General features: G+C 48.4%; 1 protein-coding gene across 7 annotated transcripts; it reads right to left on the bottom strand.

Annotated features, from left to right (window-relative positions):
- Positions 1 to 1,209: 1,209 nt before the first annotated feature.
- lima1a (LIM domain and actin binding 1a) lies at positions 1,210 to 19,556 on the bottom strand. 7 transcript variants are annotated; one of them, XM_061694394.1, is made up of 9 exons: positions 19,428 to 19,556; positions 18,110 to 18,434; positions 10,196 to 10,253; positions 9,101 to 9,183; positions 8,960 to 9,025; positions 8,791 to 8,845; positions 7,528 to 7,577; positions 7,330 to 7,463; positions 1,210 to 2,531 (listed from the first exon to the last, which is right to left on the bottom strand). In XM_061694394.1, exons 2-9 carry the CDS (start codon positions 18,239 to 18,241, stop codon positions 1,526 to 1,528), a joined length of 1,584 nt encoding a protein of 527 aa, XP_061550378.1. In that variant the 5' UTR covers positions 18,242 to 18,434; positions 19,428 to 19,556; the 3' UTR covers positions 1,210 to 1,525. The 7 variants fall into 7 exon arrangements, with proteins under 7 accessions (XP_061550378.1, XP_061550386.1, XP_061550371.1 ...); XM_061694402.1 differs by lacking the exon at positions 19,428 to 19,556 and adding an exon at positions 19,088 to 19,364; XM_061694387.1 differs by lacking the exon at positions 19,428 to 19,556 and adding an exon at positions 19,124 to 19,364.
- Between the last annotated feature and the right edge of the window lie 1,907 nt (positions 19,557 to 21,463).

Here is a 21,463-nt window from a genome sequence, read left to right as displayed (position 1 = left end):
GTACCTGCTGCAAAAAATTGAGAACCAATGCCTTAGTTGAATAATTGATATTGATGGTATTTATGTTACTATTATGACAGACACACAGTATTGTACATTGTGTCTATATAGTTGTAAACCCTTACATTTGCCACCTGAAATCATATCAGATAGACGACATATAATAATAATGACACTATGTCACGATTGCTGCATTATTTGCAGTAAAGACATCACTCGATGTGCATTGTGGATTTACGTGGTGTACACCAGGGCTGAGTTTAGATGTGAAAAATGTGTGCAGACCACATCCAATAAAATCAAACAGGCTGGAAAACACATACCTGGGGTCTGCAGTATCTTTGTGTTTTTGAAAGCTGGCCATGACACAATTAAAAGCACTGACCTAGATTTACAACCGAAATGTGAGTATTATTCCCAGCACTCTTTTCATTCCGTAGCATTTCTCTTGGCTGTATTGTTTCCATTATGTACAGGTATGTGGATATTTGATTTTTTTTGTCTAATCATCAGCTTTGTCTTTGCGTTACCATGTCAATCTAGTCTGCCTTCACAGTTAGCGGTTCAAGTCCCGGGCCCGGCTTTCCTGCGTGGAGTTTGTGCGTGTTCTGGCTTCCTCCCACATTCCAACATGTTGTCGGCTTCACAAATTGTCCGTAGGTGTGAAAGGTTGTTTGTCTATTTGTGCCCCGTGACTGGCTGGTGACCAGTTCGAGGTGTAGCACGCCTCTCGCCCCAAGTCAGTCGCGGTGGGCGCCAGCACACCCGTGACCCTCAAGAGGAAGGAAGGATGGATGGATGGATGGATGGATGGATGGATGGACGGACAGGTAGGTCGCCGGACGGGTGGGTGAACAGACGGACAGATGGACGTAAGGGTGGGTGGCCTACCATTTCACAACACAACGAGTTGGTTTATTCTCAAATTATCTGCCATTGATTTATTTTCAGGGCACCTTAAAGGTACCTGTTGCTACTTTAGCCTCTTTAACAGGAATAACAACTGAGGCATTTTGTACACAATGTATTTAAATAGCAAGTCATGGCCTTAAAAACACCGCATCAGAACCAGATTATTCAGTCTTGATTCATCCTTTTATCAAGGTGAACATACCGAATGTTTTTTGTTTAAAAAAAAAACTAAACCATCCATCCATCCATTTTCCTTACCGTCTATCCTGTTTAAAAAAATAAAAAAAAATAAACATATTGAAAGGTTTAGTTTATTTGCTGATTTAGTTGTCATTGCAATCTTGAATAAAGAAGCAGCGAGCTGCAATTGCAAAACACATTCAAATGAGAAAAGGTAGTGTAAAATACCTCTGCGGTATAATCTTCGGGCATTTATGTATACAAATATTCTGGAACTGGGACAAAGTTGAACTACGTTACAGTTAAAAAGGTCAGAGGAAAAAAAGCAGTCAGAATGGCTTTGAATGCAGAAGGATGAGGCACAGTTCAAGAGCTTGCTTGTGTCCAAGACCAGACACTGCAGCAACGAGGCAGGGGGACGAGGAAGGTGACTTTAGCAATCGTCATCTTCCTCCTCCTCTTCGTCATAGTAGCGATTTCGCTTGATCATTTCCTCCACGGTCAGCATCTCCAGCTGTGCCTTGTCCTCGGCCTCCTCGCCCTCCCGGAAGCCCGCGTCCTGCGGCAAGCGGCCGGCCTCCGCCTCTTCCTCCGGAGACGACTTGTCGACTTTCGCATCTTCACGGTCGTCCGTCTGCTCCTTCCGGTGACCCCGACCCCCTGCGCGGACCTCATGGGTGAGCTGACGCATGGGCACGTCTTCTCCCTTCTCCGCATCTTGGTCACCCTTGTCCAGCACGTCCTCACCTTCCTGCTCAGACACGTCTTCGCCCTCCTCCCCAAAGCTGCCGTTGACATCCACACGGCCGTCCTGTGCGGGCACGCTGTCGCCTGGCGACGTCCCCCCGCTAGGGGACCCCTCGTCGGGCTCGGCGGCGGCGGCCTGGCCGGTCGGCGTGAGGGGTGTGCGGGGCTCCTTCAAGGAGGAGCTCCTCCACAGGCAGGAAGCTCCTCTGGCTTCTTCAGGCGGCGAGGAGGAGGAGGAGGAGCCGTCCTCCGGGGGCCACTTTGCTCGGATGGGCTTGCCGGCCCCCTCGGCGGGTGCGGCGGCTCCGCTGCGGCGGCCGACGCCTTCCGGTTGCGGCGGCCAGGAGATTTTCAGCCTGCGCGCCTCCGCCGGCCTGTCGCTCTTCTCCAGGGATCCTTGTCCCAGGGCCTCCATGGTGGCGGTCAGGACGTTGACCTTGGCGAGCGGGGAGTCCTCCACGCTGGGGCTCGCCAGCTCTGAGCCGAGGGAAGAGGAGCTCTCGGTGTGAGCGCCGGCCTGTGGCGAAGTCGCCGCCGTGGTCGTTATCTCCCGCAGCTCGCCTTTGCTCTCCCACAGCTCCTTGTGGGGCCGGTGGCCAAAGCCCTCATCGTAGTTGCCCTTGGCCTTGAAGAGCTGGCAGAAGTGCGGCTTGCAGTACACGTTGTTGTGCAGGGAGGCGTAGTTGACCAAACTAGATCATGAGAGAGGGCAAAAAAAAGAAGGCGATGCTTTGAACTTACTCTACAAGGAGTACTGGGGCCTCAAACATGCAACACCCTGGGGCAAATAACGAAGAACTGAGAGTCATCGACATCCCCCCCCCCCCCCAAAAAAAATGCTAAAGATCCCATCCCACACCTGTTTGAAAATAAATAAATAAAACATCTTTGATGTCCTGTTGTCGGGTTTGCAAGATAATTGGGGTCGGAAATGCCCAGGAGGCCCTTTTCAAAGCTCTTCTCGTTGCGCTACAATGCTTGACAAAGACGGATTGATTTATTATTCATTATTCATTAATATTTGACATGTAAATAAGCTTTTGCTCTGATTGGATCACTGTTCTCCAGAATTTGAATATGGGAAACAGCTTTGCTCTGATTGGTAGTTGGCGCTATCTCTGTGTCTTGCGGTGACCGGGCATCGATAGCGACGTCTGGTTTTGTTCCCCGGATGTCAGTTCTTGTCATGTAAAGCAGAATTCACGGAGTGTTGGCTTGTTGGCCCACGAATAAATTAAATGACAGTTGGCGACTCACACCCGCACATTGAGCCCTTTGATCAGACCCGCTTGTTTTCCTGCCTTTCAGTCAGTACTGCATACAATCGACCTGACTCATTTTGGCCTATCTTCTTCTTTTTCTTTTCCTTTCGGCTTATCCCGTTAAGGGTCACCACAGCGTGTCATCCTTTTCCATGTGAGCCGATCTCCTTCATCATCCTCTCTAACACCAACTGCCCTCATGTCTTCCCTCACGACATCTATCAACCTTCTCTTTGGTCTTCCTCGAGCTCTCTTGCCTGGCAGCTCCATCCTCATCACCCTTCTACCAACATACTCACACTCTCTCCTCTGAGCGTGTCCAAACCATCGAAGTCTGCTCTCTAACTTTGTCTCCAAAACATCGAACCTTGGCCGTCCCTCTGATGAGCTCATTTCTAATTTTATCCAACCTCCTCAATCCCAGCGAGAATCTCAGCATCTTCATTTCCGCCACCTCCAGCTCTGCTTCCTGTTGTCTCTTCAGTGCCACTGTCTCTAATCCGTCCATCATGGCTGGCCTCACCACTGTTTCATAAACTTTGCCCTTCATCCTAGCAGAGACTCTTCTGTCACATAACACACCTGACACCTTCCTCCACCCGTTCCAAGCTGCTTGGACCCGTTTCTTCACTTCCTGACCACACTCACCGTTGCTCTGGACGGTTGACCCCAAGTATTTCAAGTCCTCCACCCTTGCTATCTCTTCTCCCTGGAGCCTCACTCTTCCCCATCCACCCCTCTCATTCATGCACATATTTCTGTTATATTCTGTCTTACTTCAACTAATTTTCATTCCTCTCCTTTCCAGTGCATGCCTCCACCTTTCTAACTGTTCCTCCACCTGCAGATCACAATGTCATCTGCGAACATTATGGTCCACTGGGATTCGAGTCTAACCTCATCTGTCAGCCTATCCATCACCTCTGCAAACAGGAAGGGGCTCAGGGCTGATCCCTGATGCAGTCCCACCTCCACCTTAAATTTGTCTGTCACACCGACAGCACACCTCACCGCTGTTCTGCTGCCCTCGTACATGTCCTGTATTAACCTAACATACTTCTCTGCCACTCCAGACTTCCGCATGTAGTACCACAGTTCCTCTCAGGGTACTCTGTCATAGGCTTCCTCTAGATCTACAAAGACACAATGTAGCTAATTCAGACCTTCTCTGTACTCTTCTATCAACATCCTCAAGGCAAATAATGCATCTCTGGTACTCTTTCTAGACATGAAACCATACTGTTGCTCGCAAATACTCACATCTGTCCTGAGTCTAGCCTCCACTACTCTTTCCCATAACTTCATCGTGTGGCTCATCAACTTTATTCCTGTATAGTTCCCACAGGTCCGCACATCACCCTTGTTCTTAAAAATGGGCACCAGCACACTTTTCCTCCATTCTTCAGGCATCTTCTCACCCACTAGAATTCTGTTGAACAAGCTGGTCAAAAACTCCATAGCCACCTCTCCTAGATGCTTCCATACCGCCACAGGAATGTCATCACGACCAACTGCCTTTTCATTTTTATCCTCTTTAATGCCTTTCTAACTTCCCCTTTACTAATCATTGCCACTTCCTGGTCCACCACAATTGCCTCTTCTACTCTCCCTTCTCTCTCATTTTCCTCATTCATCAACTCCTCAAAGTATTCTTTCCATCTATCTAGCACACTGCTGGCACCAGTCAACATATTTCCATCTCTATCCTTCTCATCTCTATCCCTGTCTGGCCAACCTGTATAGATCCTTTTCTCCTTCTTTAGTGTCCAACCAGGCATACATGTCATCATATGCCTCTTGTTTGGCCTTTACCACCTCTACCTTTGCCCTGTGTCGCTTCTCAATGTATTCCTTTCGCCTCTCCTCGGTCCTCTCAGTGTCCCAGTTCTTACCTAACCTCTTTCCTTGTGTGATTTCCTGTACTTTGAGGTTCCACCACCAAGTCTCCTTCTCTCCTTTCCTGAAGAAGATACACCAAGTACTCTCCTGCCTGCCTCTCTGATCACCTTGGCTGCAGTGGTCCAGTCTTCTGGAAGCTCCTCCTGTCCACCGAGAGCCTGTCTCACCTCTTCCCGAAAAGCTGCACAACACTCGTCCTGTCTCAGCTTCCACCACATGGTTCTCTGCTCTGCCTTTGTCTTCCTAATCTTCCTCCCCACCACCAGAGTCATCTTACACACCACCATCCTATGCTGTCTAGCCACACTCTCCCCTACCACTACTTTACAGTCAGATGACATCGTCTGCACAAGATATAATCCACCTGCGTGATTCTACCTGCACTCTTGTAGGTCACTTTATGTTCCTCCTTCCCATCTACACCATAGTAAAATAATTTAAACCCTGCCCCTAAACTTCTAGCCTTACTGCCTTTCCACCTGATTTCCTGGACACACAATATATCAACCTTTCTCCTACCACTAACTATGATCTTAAAACATATCAATATCATTTCACACTCATCTTACAAATTTAATGTTAGAAATAAATGGCTGACATGATTTAATTCCTAAATAAAATGCACCGTAAGTGCACGTGAAGCAGACCAAAAACGTACACTTGCGGCAAAGACTCAAACTTCTGCTTACAACCCAGGCTAAACTTATCTCCTCCCTGACATACAAAGATAAAATCTCTCAGTTGAGCTGTCTAACTTCAACATACTTCCTTGACACCAATTACTACATTCCTATTTGCCATGGCTTTGGTGCCATCTTGTGGCATCTTAAGAGTGTTACAGAAAGAGCACCAAAACCCTTAAATAGATTGAGTTTTAGTGAATAGCTGAGGGTAGGTTCCACAGGAAAAAAGCGAATAAACTCAAAAAATGAAACTTGACAAAAATAATAATAATTATAAATCCAACAGATGGGGGTATATATATATCCATCCATCCATTTTCTGAGCCGCTTCTCCTCACGCGGGTCGCGGGCGTGCTGGAGCCTATCCCAGCTGTCATCGGGCAGGAGGCGGGGCACACCCAGAACTGGTTGCCAGCCAATCGCAGGGCACATACAAACAAACAAACAACCATTCGCACTCACATTCACACCTACGGGCAATTTAGAGTATTCAATTAATGCATGTTTTTGGGATGTGGGAGAAAAGCCACGCAGGCACGGGGAGAACATGCAAACTCCACACAGGCGGGGCCGGGGATTGAACCCGGGTCCTCAGAACTGTGAGGCAGACGCTCTAAGCAGTCGGCCTCCACCGTGCCGCCTTTTTTATATATCTATATCTATATGAATATAGATATATAGATGTATATAAACCTGAAATATTTCCCTTTTTGAATGGAAATACCGAAATTAAGCTTTTGACACTAATTTCAAATTGATTGATATGTACCTGTATATTCTGTTTACAACTTCCTTCACGTCACAAAAGTTCAACATTATAATATGCATTTTTCTTGAGAAAAAACAATTGGGGAAAAAAAAAATCACATCAGGCTTCTATTATCGCTTTTTTTTTCTTCTCTGTGCGGCCTTAATACTCCTTCGTAGCGTTCGGAAAGACTACACAAGGGTTGGATGAGGTCAGACTAATATGAAGTGTACTTCTTCAACACCTAACCTATAATTCCATTACAGCAAGCTGGCAATTTTTTGACTTGAGTTGGTTGTCACATTTCTGTGGGGCCAATTATGTATGACCCGTGCACTCACTGTAGTTGTGTCGCCACGCTGCACTATTTGCATATACTGGCCACTCGTGCCAGAGTAGCATCTGCTCCATTTGCACACGGATTGAGGAGTATCTGTAACATTTGCACAACCGACATTGGCCCAGATGATCGCGCCACTCGTCACTTTAAACCGCATCCACTCCTTGAAGTCTCGGCGCCCTTTGCACAACGGTCATTGCACCGGACTATTGCAATATGAGTCATTCGAACTGCTCTAAGTGCTCGAGGACTCTGCATCTTTTTTCACAATTGTTTTTTGTCAATGTCTTTATGTCTCCAAAGTGTTCTGTCAATTGACTGTCTGTCGTACTAGAGCGGCTCCAACTACCGGAGACAAATTCCTTGTGTGTTTTGGACATACTTGGCAAATAAAGATGATTCTGTATAAAGTCATACGCACAATGTCAAAATGAGAAGAGGTGCTCAGAAAGTGCAGCTGCAATTATTGTCAACAATGTTTCTTATTGTAGTTGCTTTTAATTTCTGGGTTGTAATTATTGGTCGGAATCGCCGGCTTCCAGTCGGCGGCCGCCTCACCTGAGTTTGGTGTTGCAGTGGCAGCAGCGGAAGCAAGCGCTGTGGAAAATTTGCTGGTTGGCCACCAGCCTCTCCAGAGGGTACACCGTCTTCTGACAGGACACGCACGCCTCCCGCACAGGCGGCCGGAAATTCTGACCCGGAAACCATCGTGATCAAAACCTGCATTGAGTCGCCGTTGAGGTGCGAAAGACTCACCCTCGGAGTTTTGGCCGGAGAACAGGATACGGCGTTGCCAGCGCCGGCACCTGTGGCGGAAAATCAACATTTCGGCAATTTGAATCCACAAATCACGCCGGGCCCCCGGCCCGCCTCTTTCACTTGTGCCAGAGGACGACGCTGAGTCAACCAAATTTCAATTAGCGGCAGTGCGCTCACACTGGCCAAACGTAGAATTCCGTGGAATTGCGTCGTCCCAGTTGGCCCCGAGATTTCCACTCTTATTACGTAATTGATCATTCGCAGCAATATTTCCCGCACGCATCGTCAACCGAACTAGTTGACAATATACCCACGTGGACAAAGTTGGTATGGAAGCCCTCTGTTAATGAAAGAAAACCCCACAATGTTAACTTTAATAACTTGAAACTGACAAAAGTTTAAAAAACAAAACAAAAAGGCTGAAAATGATCCATTTTCAACAGCGCTTATCCTGGTTAGGGTCGCGGGACGCCGGAGCCTGTCGCAGGTGACTTCAGGCGAAAGGCAGACTACACCCTGAACTGGTCGCCAGTCCGTCGCAGGGCACATATAGACACGGGCAAGCATTCGCACTCACATTCACACCGTCACTGAGTGGGAACTGAGCCCACGCTGCCTGCACCAAAGTCAGGCGAGTGTACCGCTACGTCATCAGTGACTGGCTGAAAATTAAACCATGAAAGTCAGGCATTGTTTCATTTTTGTGCTAATTGGTAAACGGGCTTTTGTGCCGTCTCGGCACCAGGAGCGGCCAAATTGCTCGAACGTGGCCGCAAGTGCCGACCGAGGATGCGGATCGTCGGAGGGCCCGTCAGCCGCCCGAGCCGCAACGCAATTCAACGAACGAACTGCACAAAAATCGTGGGACCCTTCACCTCATGACTTTATGGCATAAGCTTTCGAGGGAATCATCGCAATCAAATGAGGTTTGTTGAACATGTCCTGACTTCAAAGTTCACAATGTTTTTGTGATGAGTGTGGCTTTGTCTTTCTTGAACAAATGGGGACCAACAATTTTGCCTGTGCCCTGTGTAAAAAAGAAAAGAACACTGGATCTACCAACTGTGAAACAAAGACCTGCCCTGATATATATACTATTGGACTACTACTGTATAAAAAAAGCTGAAACATTCCATCTGCAGTACTGTATTTTTGTGCAGGCCACTATCTTTAGTTGTTTTTCTGTTGGACCACTTTCATCAACAGAGGGGTCCCGACCATTTTTTACACGTGTGCGCTTCTCCCGCTGAAATACCTTACCGTTGCTCTCGGCACTAAAACTCTTTCTGCTGTTTGCTGGCTCAGGCTCTGGACTCTGTACAGAGACAAAAAGAACTTCTAGAACTTGTGTCATATGTTCATGATAAAAAACAAAAACAAAAATCAATCAATCAATCAATCATTGTGATCCAGTTAAAGCTGAGCTCACCATGTCCAGGGAGAAGGGTGGAACATTCTCCTTCTGTTTGCCACCAAACGGTTCTTGCAGATCAGTCTGAGAGATAAATGACTACTGTGAGTGTTTTTGTCGATCTGTGGATCTTAGGAAGTGTACAGTACTCCCACTGACCGGGGTGGCATCCTGTTTGGAGACGGCCGCCTGGTAGAGGGCCATCCGGTCTCGGAGAGGGGTCGACTCCGCGAGACTCCCGTCTGATGCAAACGCGAGACGACACGTTAAGGTGAGAGGAAAAGTTTGGGGGTCAAAGTGTCAACCCACAGAAGTGGGGAGACTGTGAAGTCGGCCATTTCCCGCATTTGGAGGTAATAGCGGAGGCCCCTTGAACTTACACGCCAGCAGTTGCCTTTACTTCATTTCGCTGTTCTGTATATACTGTAAGTGGTTTGCAGAAATGGCTCAGACACGGAATGGGCCCCCCATCGTTTTCCACCTTCGGGGGTCGTGTCAGAAGCCCCCGTTATACTTCTTGGAAAGCCGCCGTTTTCCACCTTTTTGTGTAAGGCCTGCAACACAACGAACGCCACCACCAAAACCGCCTGAACGTTCACGTAGTGTGCGGGATTCAGCCACTAGTTTCATTAGTGGCCACTAGTTTTGCGGTCGGTGACGCTCCGGTGAAAAACGCACGGAGCGCAGTCGGTGAACGGAGGCGATCGATCACTGCCGACAGCCTCTCCGGCCGCTCAAAATATCCACAGTCTTCTTGATCTCGCCTGTTTCCTCGGTTTATTCCTTGACAATCACGCCATGTTTTTGTGGCGCCGTACAAAATTAGCAGTCGGCCTACAGTGTATTGAACGCGGAGCCTCAAAACCTAATACCGGGTCGCAGATTTTCCGTTACGGCGCGTCGGTGGATGTCCGGCGCTCAGTCGCTTGCTGTGCGGCCGAAAGTTGCCAACTGTCATTTTTTTTCGCAACGGTCCACGTCAGTGGCGTTGGGCCGTGTTGCTCGGTCGAACTGGCCACTTCTCAACTTCAAAGGTAGTATCGGAATTTAACACCTGACCTTCACTTCTCATCCCCTACGAATGGCCGTGCGACACTATTTAATACGGCGTGCGACGGCGGTGTGACCAGTCGTCATGTGAAAGCGTGCGCGCTCTGGATAGATAAAAGCCGGAAAGACATTACGGCTCTAATACATCCATTTTCTGTGTTTTGCATTCAAATGGTCACGTTGGAGCACAGATAGGGTACATACCCCCCAGAAGCTGCTCCATGCTGGCTGGATTAGCACCGTTTCCTCTGCTTGACGACGCCTTGAAAGAAAACAACAGGAAAACAAAATAGGAGGCAATAAAACACAAGCCAGAAAGCAAAAAACTGCTCGAGAGTGTGTCCTGCATGGCACACGCTCTTCATTCATGTGTCAACATGCACGGCTGACGTCCTCAGTGGCGCTCATCGCAGGCATCCCAATGCAAGACACCGTTTTGAGAGTGTGAGTCTGTGTGTGTCCGTCTCGCCGCCACTTTAATAATCCCCTTAATGAGCTCAGAAAGCCCGACAGACAACCCGTCTTATCGGCAGAAGAGAAAAAACACCGCACATGTCGCAGCTTCCATGCTGGTCCGGTATTTGAATTGAACATTTGAAACCCTGCTGGAGTCGGAAGTGCATCCAAAGCACAACTTATAATACTCATTGACTACTCATCTCCAGCTTCTCTTCAGCTAACATTCACCAATTCAAAAACAACACCATGTTTTTTCTTCACTGGCTTGACTCGTTTTAGCACGAAACATGCACACAGCTGCATTCTTGGCTCCACCGCCACTCGATGTTGTCGGCTCACGTGTGAAGCGCCCGAACGTCCGCGGGCCTCAGCGAGTCGGATTGGACAAGACAGCGCGGAACACAAACTGGATCGTGCTGCACGAGGAGCGGTGGCGCTTGATCCCGGCGGAGTGGAACGCCCCACCGGCTCCGGCTTGTTTTTCCTCACTTCAACAAGCTCCTTCGTGAAAGCTTGTAACATAAGTGCCCAACTGCAGCTCAGGCCGGTGAAAGTGGAAATTGCGCGCTTACCCGGTTTACCTGCCTGCGTCAGCTGTTAGGAAAATCCTCAAAATATATCATCACTTGATTGCATTACGTAGAGGGCTGCAGCTATCCAATCTTTTTTAGAAGACATTATTCAATGGATTCATTGAGAATTCTTTTTATTTTGCAGTAAAGTCTATCGCAAAATATTTGTTTCCGATTACTATTTACTAACTGATTTTTCTTGTGTATTTGGTATTATTTAATGATTAAACAACACTAAATCAAGAACATTTCAGCAATATTGCATGAGAGGGAGCGATGTTGTACTCACCAACCTTATTGAAACTGAGCTACTACATCGCTACGGATTCATGCAAAGTAAATGGTGATTTCATTCGGGGAAAACTAAATTCAAAGCTACAAAGCCCTGTGTGAAAAAGTTATGCCCCGTTTGTTAAATCAAGAATGAATTCGGAATGAATCACATTTTTGGGATAGCTGGGTTCATTTTCACTGACCACACCCGAATCTGATTATCTCAAGAAACCTGTTCAATCAAGAAAGATGAGAAATGAAGTCATTGACATCTATCGGTCTGGAAAGAATTACAATGCAATTTCAAAAGCTTTAGGATTCCAGCGAACCACGGTGAGAGCCATTAACCTCAAATGGAGAAAACATGGAACAGTGGTGAACTGGCCGGCCTAGAAAAGTTACACCAAGAGCACATTCATGTCTAAAACTGCAGGCCTCCCTTGCCTCAGTTAAGATCACTGTTTATGACTCGACAGTAAAGAAGATACTGGGCAAAAATGGCATCCATAGCAGAGTTCCAAGGTGGAAACCACTGCTGACCAAGAAGAACATAAAAGCTCCTTTTACTTTTGCAATATATATATATATATATATATATATATATATATATATATATATATATATATATATATATATATATATATATATATATATATATACTTTTTGGAAGCTGTGTGTCCTAAATGTAAAGCAGCATTTTAGAAAAAGAAGATCATACCAACAGGCAAACATGGTGTCGGTAGTGTGATGATTTGGGGCTGCTTGACTCCTTTAGGGCCTGGACAACTTGCTGTGATTGATAGAACCATTAATTCTGCTCTTTAACAGAAAATCATGAAGGAAAATGTTCAGCCATCAGTTTGTCACCTCAAGCTGAAGCGCACTTGGGTTCTGCGCCAGGATAACAATGCAAAACACACCAGCAAGTCAACTTCTGAATGGCTTAAAAAAAAAAAAAAAAATGAAGGTTTTGGAGAGGCCTAGCCAAAGTCCAGACTTGAATCCAATTGAAATGCAGTGGCAATGATCGTAAAAAGGCCGTTCATGCTCGAAAAGCTTCCATTTTTGCTGAATTCAAACTGTTATGCAAGGTAGAGGGGGGCCAAAATATCTCCACAGAGATGTGAAAAACTCATTGCCAGTTCGAGAAAACGCTTGATTTCAGTTGTTGCTGCTGAAGATGGCCCAACCAGTTCTAAGGTTTAGGGAATCAATTACTTTTTCACACAAAGCCAAGTAACTTTGGATAGCTTTTTTTTCCTTAATAAATGAAATCACCATTTAACAACAGCATTTTAAGTTCACTTTGGTTCGATGTGTCCGATCATTACATTTGTTTGATGATCTGCACATTAAAGTGGGGTAACTATGCAATAAAAATAGGAATTTGAGAAGGGGGCCAATACTTGTTCACAGCACTGTATATAAGACACCCATAGACCAAGAATCTAGGCTAAAGAAACCCCCTTCACTCCCAAACCACTTCCACGATAAAAGATCAAACCCTGCGGGTGGCCGAGGGGGCAGCTTAGAGGAGGGACGGACGGACGGACGGATCCCAGACGCACGAGGAGGGGGTCTAAACATGTGGCTGGACGGATGTAAACAGGCACGCGGGAGGGTGGATCAACGGGTCAGACAAAGAATCTGCTGCTAATCTTGACGCTGTTAAAGCTCCCTCGCGCACACACACACACACGGACGCACACGCGCACGACCAAAAACAACAACACCCTGGCCTCACATTAGGGCTCCCAAAAACCAAAACCAAGACCAAGACGGAAAGGGCACAGCCGACACAGTTTGGCCCCAAAGAGCCACTCATCAAGTCCCCCACCCCCACATGAAGGGAACTTCTAGAGGCAGCTTTCCTTCCTCCAACAATGCAATCCACCACAAAGCAGACCACTTGGAAGACATCAGAGAGCAGCCCACATACAGCCAAGTACCTCTCGTGGAGACCAGCGAGGACGGAGACGAGAAGCCGGCGGCGTTCAATCGGTGCGCTGCTCAGCTCCGGTGGGGCCGGCCCGCTCTGGCTCACCGCACGGAGAGGAGATGAGGGTTGGGGTTGAGCCCCCAGAAAGGCTTCAGGGAGGGCGGGGGGATGGGCACAGGGAGCAGGTGCAGCGAGGGGGGTGGGGGGGATTCACGCAGGCTGGGGAGGAGGGGGGGCCGATGGGCCTCAATCAAAAACGGCCGGATGAGGTTTACTGCTCTTCCAAAATGGGAGCGATGCCCCGCCAATCAAGGCCAGATTACTATGGAGGGGCGGCGGGCGGCTCCAGTCGCACGACTTGCCTCGCGTCGTCAACTTTAGGGCCTCAGACCTCGCTTGGCCTTGATGAAAGACTTCAATATACCTTTGACTCGGTATTGATGAGACGCGACTCGACCAGTCTGAAAATCTGTACTCTCGAGATAGCGTGCCGTACGAGTAAGCTACGTCGAGTACATCCATATGATGAACTGGTCAGACATGACCTAAGCTTCGCATCAGTTCTGCCTTCAATTGTCAAGGCAATAAAGTCAAAGAGAATAAGGCGATTTGTTGGGGACCATTCAAAAGTGATTGTGAATGCATTAGTAGAGCGAACTCCGCCCGGGTCAAGCGTCTCGGCCAGGGACACGACGACGGCACGCGCTCGGGCGGGGATGTCAACCCTCGCACGCTCGCCCTGTGCGCCGCTTCTCATTTATGGCTCATGACTTGAATCGACTGACTTGAAATTGAGTGCAGATTTACCGCATCCACTTCATCGATTTACTTCATCGACTTCATTTGGGACTTGAACTTTTTTCCGTTAAGAAGACTCCAGAATTACCTCTGACTTGCACATGTTTCAAATTTGCTCAAGTTCTTATAGTTTCACAAATCTACTATACAATTCGTCAGTCTTGCGTGTATTATTTTTGCACGCGTTATAGACCGATGTAGAGTCTTGAAAACGTGTCGTTCTCTTTGACGATGCAAAGTTAAATGGCTCAACGAACATGCCGTTGCCTGAAAAGTGACACACTGTATTGCCAAAAGTATTGGCTCACATGTCATAGATCATTTGACACTTGAGACCGTGAGAGTCCCAGGATGCACGTGTCATGGAAACAATGAGTCCCTGCAATTTATCATCACAGAATACAGATACAGTCATCCTTCGCCGGATCACGGTTCTTGCTTTGCGGTCCCGCTATATTGGAGAGTTTGATTGCAGTTGTTACTCTCTTTCATATTGTTTGTACAATATTTTGTTACCCATTGCTCTTGCTCTCTCTCAATATATTTTGTTGTGGTTAAGCCTGCCACGATAACACATTTTTTTAGAACAATACATTTTCTCCAAAACTTCCACGATCAACGACAGTATTGTTTGTCTTTTTATGCCACTGATGGAATGATATTAGAGCAGAACATCTAACAAATTCTGCTCTGGTCATCAACAATATGAGCACAACTGTGTAATGTTCTCTCATTTACTGACTAAAAAGTAGGGCTGCATTTCACAATATGAGCCAGTCAATAAAACATGACGTATACGTGTTGAAATAAAGTGCTTAACTCACGAAAAATCACAAAGTTGGAATTTCCCCCTTTTGTTTGTTGGCATCTTGACCCAACTTAACAAATGTTAACAACGGAACCCTTTTAGAGGTTCTGTTTGTTCAAAACCCCTGCGATTGGCTGGCGACCGGTTCGGGGTGTACGCCGCCTCTGGCCCCAAGAGAGCTGGGATAGGCCCGAATGAATGAATGAATGTTGTTCAGAACCTTAGTTTGAGTTCGTAATGGCGTTTCGCCTATTCTACGCAGTATTAAGAAGTGCTCCCGGTCGGAACGTCCCACCGAGAAGTACGAACAAAAATAACACCAATCGTTACATTTCAAGCGCCGTTTGTTCCGAATGTTCTCTTGCTTCATCAGTCATTTTTTGCTCTTTCTCCGTCTTTTGTGAAACTTCTTTTTTTTGGCTATGGTCTGGTTCCGTATGGGACCGTTTCCGGACCCGGACCCGGACCCGGACTGCGGTCCGCCAGTTAGTGACTTGTTATAAACGGCGTCGCCACGATCGAGCGAGCCGTTTAGCTCCTTAGCTCGCTAGTCAGTTAGCTTGCAAGCTAGAGAACGGAATAAATCGCGGACTTTCCCTAAAGTGTCCCAGTTGTGCGCACGATCGAAATTGTTGGCTGCCCGGCCCGACAACGGGGGCCGTAAGGTGGCCGACCGGCAGCTGGAGGAGGACCGGAGCGGCGAGGGACTGGATGGGGGAGGGCTCGGGGTATTTCGATAAGCATCGGTGAGAGGGTGAAGCACGAGTGGAGGTGGAGCCCGTGTCACCGGCGCGCCCGATGACATCGTTGCTTTGGACCAGGTCTTCCGCGCTCGTGTCCGGTTGACCGTAGATGTCTTTACAAAAAAAACGGCTTTTTCAAAGTAGTCCAGCCATTCTGTAATGTAATGATAACTGATATGATTCCCTTGACCCCTGGACTTTCAGACCACGCTGGAATCGTGACCTCCATTTTATTTCTGTTGCAAGAAAAAATAAGATACCATGTTAAGTATTTTCAATATTATTCATAAGTCAGCATATTTGCTTTGTTTTATGTTTTCAGTGAATTTCCCTTGGGGAAGAATTTGCGGGCTTGACTACAAACCTTGGAGTCGCATCATTTCCAAAAAGGAACTTATTTTGTTGGCCCATGTCCGCACAAAAAACATGTCATACAATTCTACTCTTTTGCGCTCGTTTCTCGCCAGTTCATCGAGCCAACTTCCACCTTGCACAAGAGCGATAAAACAACAACTAGCGCACAGTCAAAAAGGTCCACGGTACATTCGGCCACATGCAATGCAACGCGTGTCCTATAATCAACACCATCGAGTCGGGCGGGTTGTCGTCATGACGACTGCCAATCGTGCCCGAGCAGGCCGGCGGCTCTTCCCAACTGACGACAAACACATTCTTGATCCAAAGATAAGAGGAGAAAGCGGACGTGAGCGGACAGGCACACGAATTCCGAAGAGCGGCGTGTCTTCGCTTGCGAGGTTCACTCCAAACTTTCCATCGAGATGATTTCAAGCCCTGCTCACTTCCGAACGTGTCATCGAAACGCGACTGACCGGGTAGCATTGTGGCCAACTTACGTTCCTCTCATTCCAAGACAACAGTACCGACGCGAGCTTGTAGCTTTGACTCGACTCGGTCGAAATTGAGTGGGCACTCACCCGCTCGGATCGACAAGGCCCCTCGGGGTGCGCTCGTTAAGCCTGCTCATCATCTGGCAAGAACTGCGCAGCTAGCCTCAGAGCCTTTATGATGACGGGTGATGGCTTAAAGACGCACACGCTGGCGCTGGTGCGCTTGCAAGCGCCGTTAGCCTTTGCTGACATAATAAGGGGCGACCGCATTGGTGATGCAAGTTGAGTGGGCGTGTCCGTGTGACCCGGCTTCCTAATCAGCTGTTGCTTTCTGGGTCTGGGCTCGGAACTGGGAATAACCGCCTGCTTGTCGACTGGGATTGCGTTATTGTAACTTCGTGTTAATGGTGGGCCTATTTAGTTGCAGCAATGGCATCAGGGGCAAATCCACGAAGAGACGAGCTTCATCTGTTGCTTAGCGGAAGAACACGCGCAAATTGTTTCGAAATCAAATCATCTGTAAGCCGTTTTTGTTAATGTTGTATCATAAATTTGAATTAATAATAGTCGTAATAATAATAATAATAATACATTCCACTTATATAGTACTTTTCATGATACTCAAAGACGCTTTACAATCGCAGGCATTATTCATTGCCTCCTCACTCACACCTGGTGTTGGAAGCCACTTGTGAGCTACAGCTGCCCTGCACAGGAGCGCGGCTGCCATTCTGCGCCCGCGGCCCCTCCGACCACCCCCAAATATCCAACCGCATTCATTCGTAGGCAACGCGGGTCAAGTGTCTCGCCTCGGGAAACGAGGATGATATGCACTCGGGCGTGGATACGAACCGGCGACTCTCCGGTTGCAGGTTTCAAATGATTTTCAACTGTTTAGGGATCATCGTTTGCTGTATTTGCGGTTCGAACCGTAAATACGGGGAATCGGGGCGGCACAGCTCAGGTGGTAGAGTGGTGGATTCCCGACCCGAAAGTTGTGGGTTTGACCCTCAGTCCTTGTGACCCTGTCCAAGTGTCCTTGAGCAAGATACTAAACCTCCGTTTGCTGCTGATGCTACGCCATCGGTCGGTGAATGACGAGAGTGTTCAAGTGCTCGGAGTAGCTTGAAGGTAGGAAAGGCCTGCTGCTTATAAAGCTTATAAAAATCTTCACTCACAGTTCCTCTGTTAGCGGGAGGGCTCAGTCGCTGCCCCCATGAATTCCCCACAAATTCTGGACACCTAAAATCCTTGATAATCGCTTCTTCATGTTCTTTTCCCATCATAAGTGACTCTTTGTGTTACCACGTCATATCAGAAGACTCGCGAGTGCTTCAACGTGACATTTTTTCAGACGCGCGTGGCTGCAGGCTCAACGCGTCGTGCTCCACTTTCAAGCATTAGCATCCTTTCGGAACATGACGTGAGAAGCTGTCAGCTGACGGAATGATGGCACGGAGAGAGCGAGCGCCGAGTCACGCGGCGCCTCCGAGGCTTTTGACAACAAGCGGACTTATTGAGTCCGAGCGTGACCGATCGGCAGCCTGCTCGATTGCGAGACGGAATGAAAGAAGACGGCAAACTTGTTGACTCGTTTGGAAATCAGAGCAGCCGGATTGACCGCGACACAAAGCCGCCGGGTTCTCGTGCGTACGCAACCCTCGCGGAGGCGCCTCACCTGCTCCGCTTCGCCCTTCTCGAAGATCATCTTGAGGTTGTCGAGGGGCACGCTGGGCCTTTCCGAACGGGGCACCTCTGCGCGCGCCCCTTCCCGCTCCTCTGCGACTCCGCTGACCCCGGCCTCCTCCATGTCCCTCCGATTCGCCCGCACCGCCCTCTCTGCTGGCGGGTGTCCCGCGTGGTCCGGATCTGTGAGGCGGGCCTCGGCTCGCCACCTGTTGATCGACGGCTGACTTTCTCGGGTGCGGCGCCGTGGCTGGGCGGGGTGTCTTTAAAACGCTCGGGTTGCCACAGCGAAGGGATGGCTGCGAAGATTCTGCCACCTACAGAGATGAATAGGAGTTATGCCACACAAAAAACACTATTATAACTCAAGGCAAAACACTCGATGAGCACGAGACTCTCTTTCCTCAATCTAAAACCTAATTGCAGCCCAGAAACCAAAGACCATACTGTACATCTTTCCTCTGTTCACAAATGAACCCAGAAATGGCAATGAACCCTCCGTTTTCTGGAGCGCTTCTCATCGCGTGGGTCGCGGGCGTGCTGGAGCCTCGCCCAGCTATCTTCGGGCGAAAGGCGGGGTACACCCCGAACTGGTCGCCAGCCAATCGCAGGGCACATAGAAAAGAACAACCATTCGCACTCACGTTCACACCCACGGGCAATTTAGAGTCTTCAATCAACCTACCGTGCATGTTTTTGGGATGTGGGGGGGAAACCGGAGTGCCCGGAAAAAAGTCACTCGGGCACGGGGAGAACATGCAAACTCCGCGCAGGCGAGGCCGGATTTGAGCCCGCAACCTCAGAACTGTGAGGCAGATGCGCTAACCGGTCGTCCGCCGTGCCGCTGCAATGACCCAACGAGCTGAAACCGTTAGCCAGATAAGAGAACATGTCTTTACCGCTAAAAAAGACATCGACAACTTTTCGGCAAATAAGACAAGGAAAACACAAGAGAATGACAAAACTTTACCGCAGCCACATCAAGGCTCCGGATGTGATGACTCACCACTTCTTAGACACACAAGGAGCGATACGGGCCGCCTTCTACATGTGGAGATAATTTGGACAATCGAGCCCATAAAGACACGACTAAAAGTGAGGCTGGAGACATTTGAAACCCAACTTAAGTGCGAGCAACTTTGTCAGAGGGAGGGCTGGGCTGGGCTGGGCTGGGCTGGGCTGGGGGGGGGGGGCGCGCATAAAGACAGCACAGACAGGAAACAACTGGCCAAAAAGACAAAAGAGCGATTCAGAGAAGGGTGCGCTGGGTCCGGTCGGAAAGGAGGAAGAAAAACAAAACAAGTCCAAACCCGAGAGGGGAGCCGGCCACCCGGCGGTCCGCTGGGGCGATTCGAGCGTCGGCAGGCCGGCGAGAAATGCGGCGAGGCGCTCCGGACGCGACAGCCGCCAGAAGTGATCGGCACTTATCCCGCCCCCTTGGCCCGCCAGAGGGAAGGAAATCGGGAGGGAGGGCCGTGTGGGGGCGGGGAGGGGGAGAAAATCAGAAACAGAGGTGGTCAGTGAGGCTAAAGGGGGAAAAGAAGTCCAGGAAATGAGGAGGGGGCTCCAAACACTCCCTCAACCTGGACACGTGGATTTTCGTTTGCCATTGATTGCACCTTCTGTCTGTCAACGGATTCAAGAATCAAGTCATGTTTTGTGGGTCTGGGTTCGAATATTAAGAGATTAGAGTTGTAAGTGAATCCAAACTAACCCAATGGCACCTTGAGATCTGAAAGCCTCGACTTTCGGGTTTTTGGAGATACGAGCCGTCCGTTTTTTTCTCGGCAATGAGCAATTTTGTACTCGGACGTGGCGGCAGACGTTCACCTTACCGTTTTCTTCTCCTCTGCCGCCATCTGGTACTTGAGGAACAAGTCGGCGCGCCGCGCACGTGGCCGCTCAGACGTGATTTGGCGATCTCTGGACAAGTGGGCGTGGCAGAACACGCTTATCTAGCGCAGTGCGTCTTCAACTCTTCACATCAAGTAACATTTCAAAAATACAGTTGCCTAATGTTCACCAAGAACGAGACGGGGGGCGGGCGGGGGGGGGGGGGGGGGGGGCAGGGTTTCATTCCTAAAAAGTACATTCATCATCCATAAAGTCTGACGCCCCCTAGGCTGGAATTCAGTATTACAACAACAGAACCGTGGCTTCAATATGAAGCCACGTGGGCGGGGCTTGAATGTCATGATTGTACAACATGTTTCTTCTGTTTTCAAGGACAGCCAGTGGGGGGGAAAGATGGAATCTTCAGAAGAGGCAATTGTTGTGAATTCACAATTATTGTCGCGTTTGTACATGCGTTGTTTGGTGAGCGGTGTTTAAGGTCAAGCATCCAGTTAGGTCGCTAAGACGTCCTCGAAAAGAGGTTTTATTATCCGTATTGTTATTGTATGATTATTTTCTGCTGCAGAAATGCAAACTGAGCTTTTCACGGAACACAAGGGCCCATCAAATGCGTCCTTTTTGGTGCGCCACACCGAGTGGGCCAGCGTGGGAAATGAATTGGGCATTCACTAAATATATCAAAAAATCCATCCATCCATCCATCCATTCTTCCATTTTCTGTACCGCTTCTCCTCACGCGCGAGCCTATCCCAGCTATATTCGGGCAAGAGGCGGGGTACACCCCGAACTGGTCGTCAGCCAATCGCAGGGCATGTATAAACAAACAACCATTCGCACTCACATTCACACCTACGGGCAAATTAGAGTTCACAATTAACCTACCGTGCATGTTTTTGGGATGCGGGAGGAAACCGGAGTACCCGGAGGAAACCCACAGGGAGAACTTGCAAACGCCACACAGGCGAGGCCGGGATTTGAACCCTTTTCCTCAGAACTGTGAGGCAGATGTGCTAACCAGTCATATAAAAAAATCTAAGACTGAAAAATAGAGCAGATGTTGTGTCATCTCTAATGGTGGCTTGGGTGAAAAGGACTTATTATATATTGTTGGACTTATATACACCTATATTATATACCTACATAAATATTTAAAAGCAAACTGCTCTTGAAGATGCAATGCAAATGTGTCGGGCTTAAAGAGCTTGAAGAAAGTGAAACATGACTCGAGTGTGATTCTTTGCAGGGGCGTCAAACTCATTTTAGTTCGCGGGCCACATTCACTCCAATTCGATCTCAAGCGGGCCGGACTACAATATTTGTGCCTTAAAAATCTATAAATAACAACTCTTCCAAAAAATTTCTTCGCCCTTACTTTGGAGTCACGTCCGCTTGCGACACAGCCCAGGTGGCCAAAGTCGCCATATGTGTTGCCCGCATTATTCTCAATGTTACATAAGGCCAGAGCTTTTCTTTTCCATCATAAAAATGTTTT

This window comes from Phycodurus eques, chromosome 1 (genome assembly GCF_024500275.1).
Source record: "Phycodurus eques isolate BA_2022a chromosome 1, UOR_Pequ_1.1, whole genome shotgun sequence".
Classification (NCBI taxonomy): Eukaryota; Metazoa; Chordata; class Actinopteri; order Syngnathiformes; family Syngnathidae; genus Phycodurus; species Phycodurus eques.
This window is presented reverse-complemented; position numbering and strand designations above follow the sequence as displayed.

Bases quoted from the DNA above. Each gene is read 5' to 3' on its own strand.
- lima1a (XM_061694394.1), bottom strand. From the start codon at position 18,241: ATGGAGGAGGCCGGGGTCAGCGGAGTCGCAGAGGAGCGGGAAGGGGCG. The intron at 7,578-8,790 runs GTAAGGTATTTC...TTTCCGCCACAG, and splicing joins TTTTAGTGCCGAGAGCAACG to GTGCCGGCGCTGGCAACGCC. The intron at 2,532-7,329 runs GTGAGGCGGCCG...CTCATGATCTAG, and splicing joins CACTGCAACACCAAACTCAG to TTTGGTCAACTACGCCTCCC.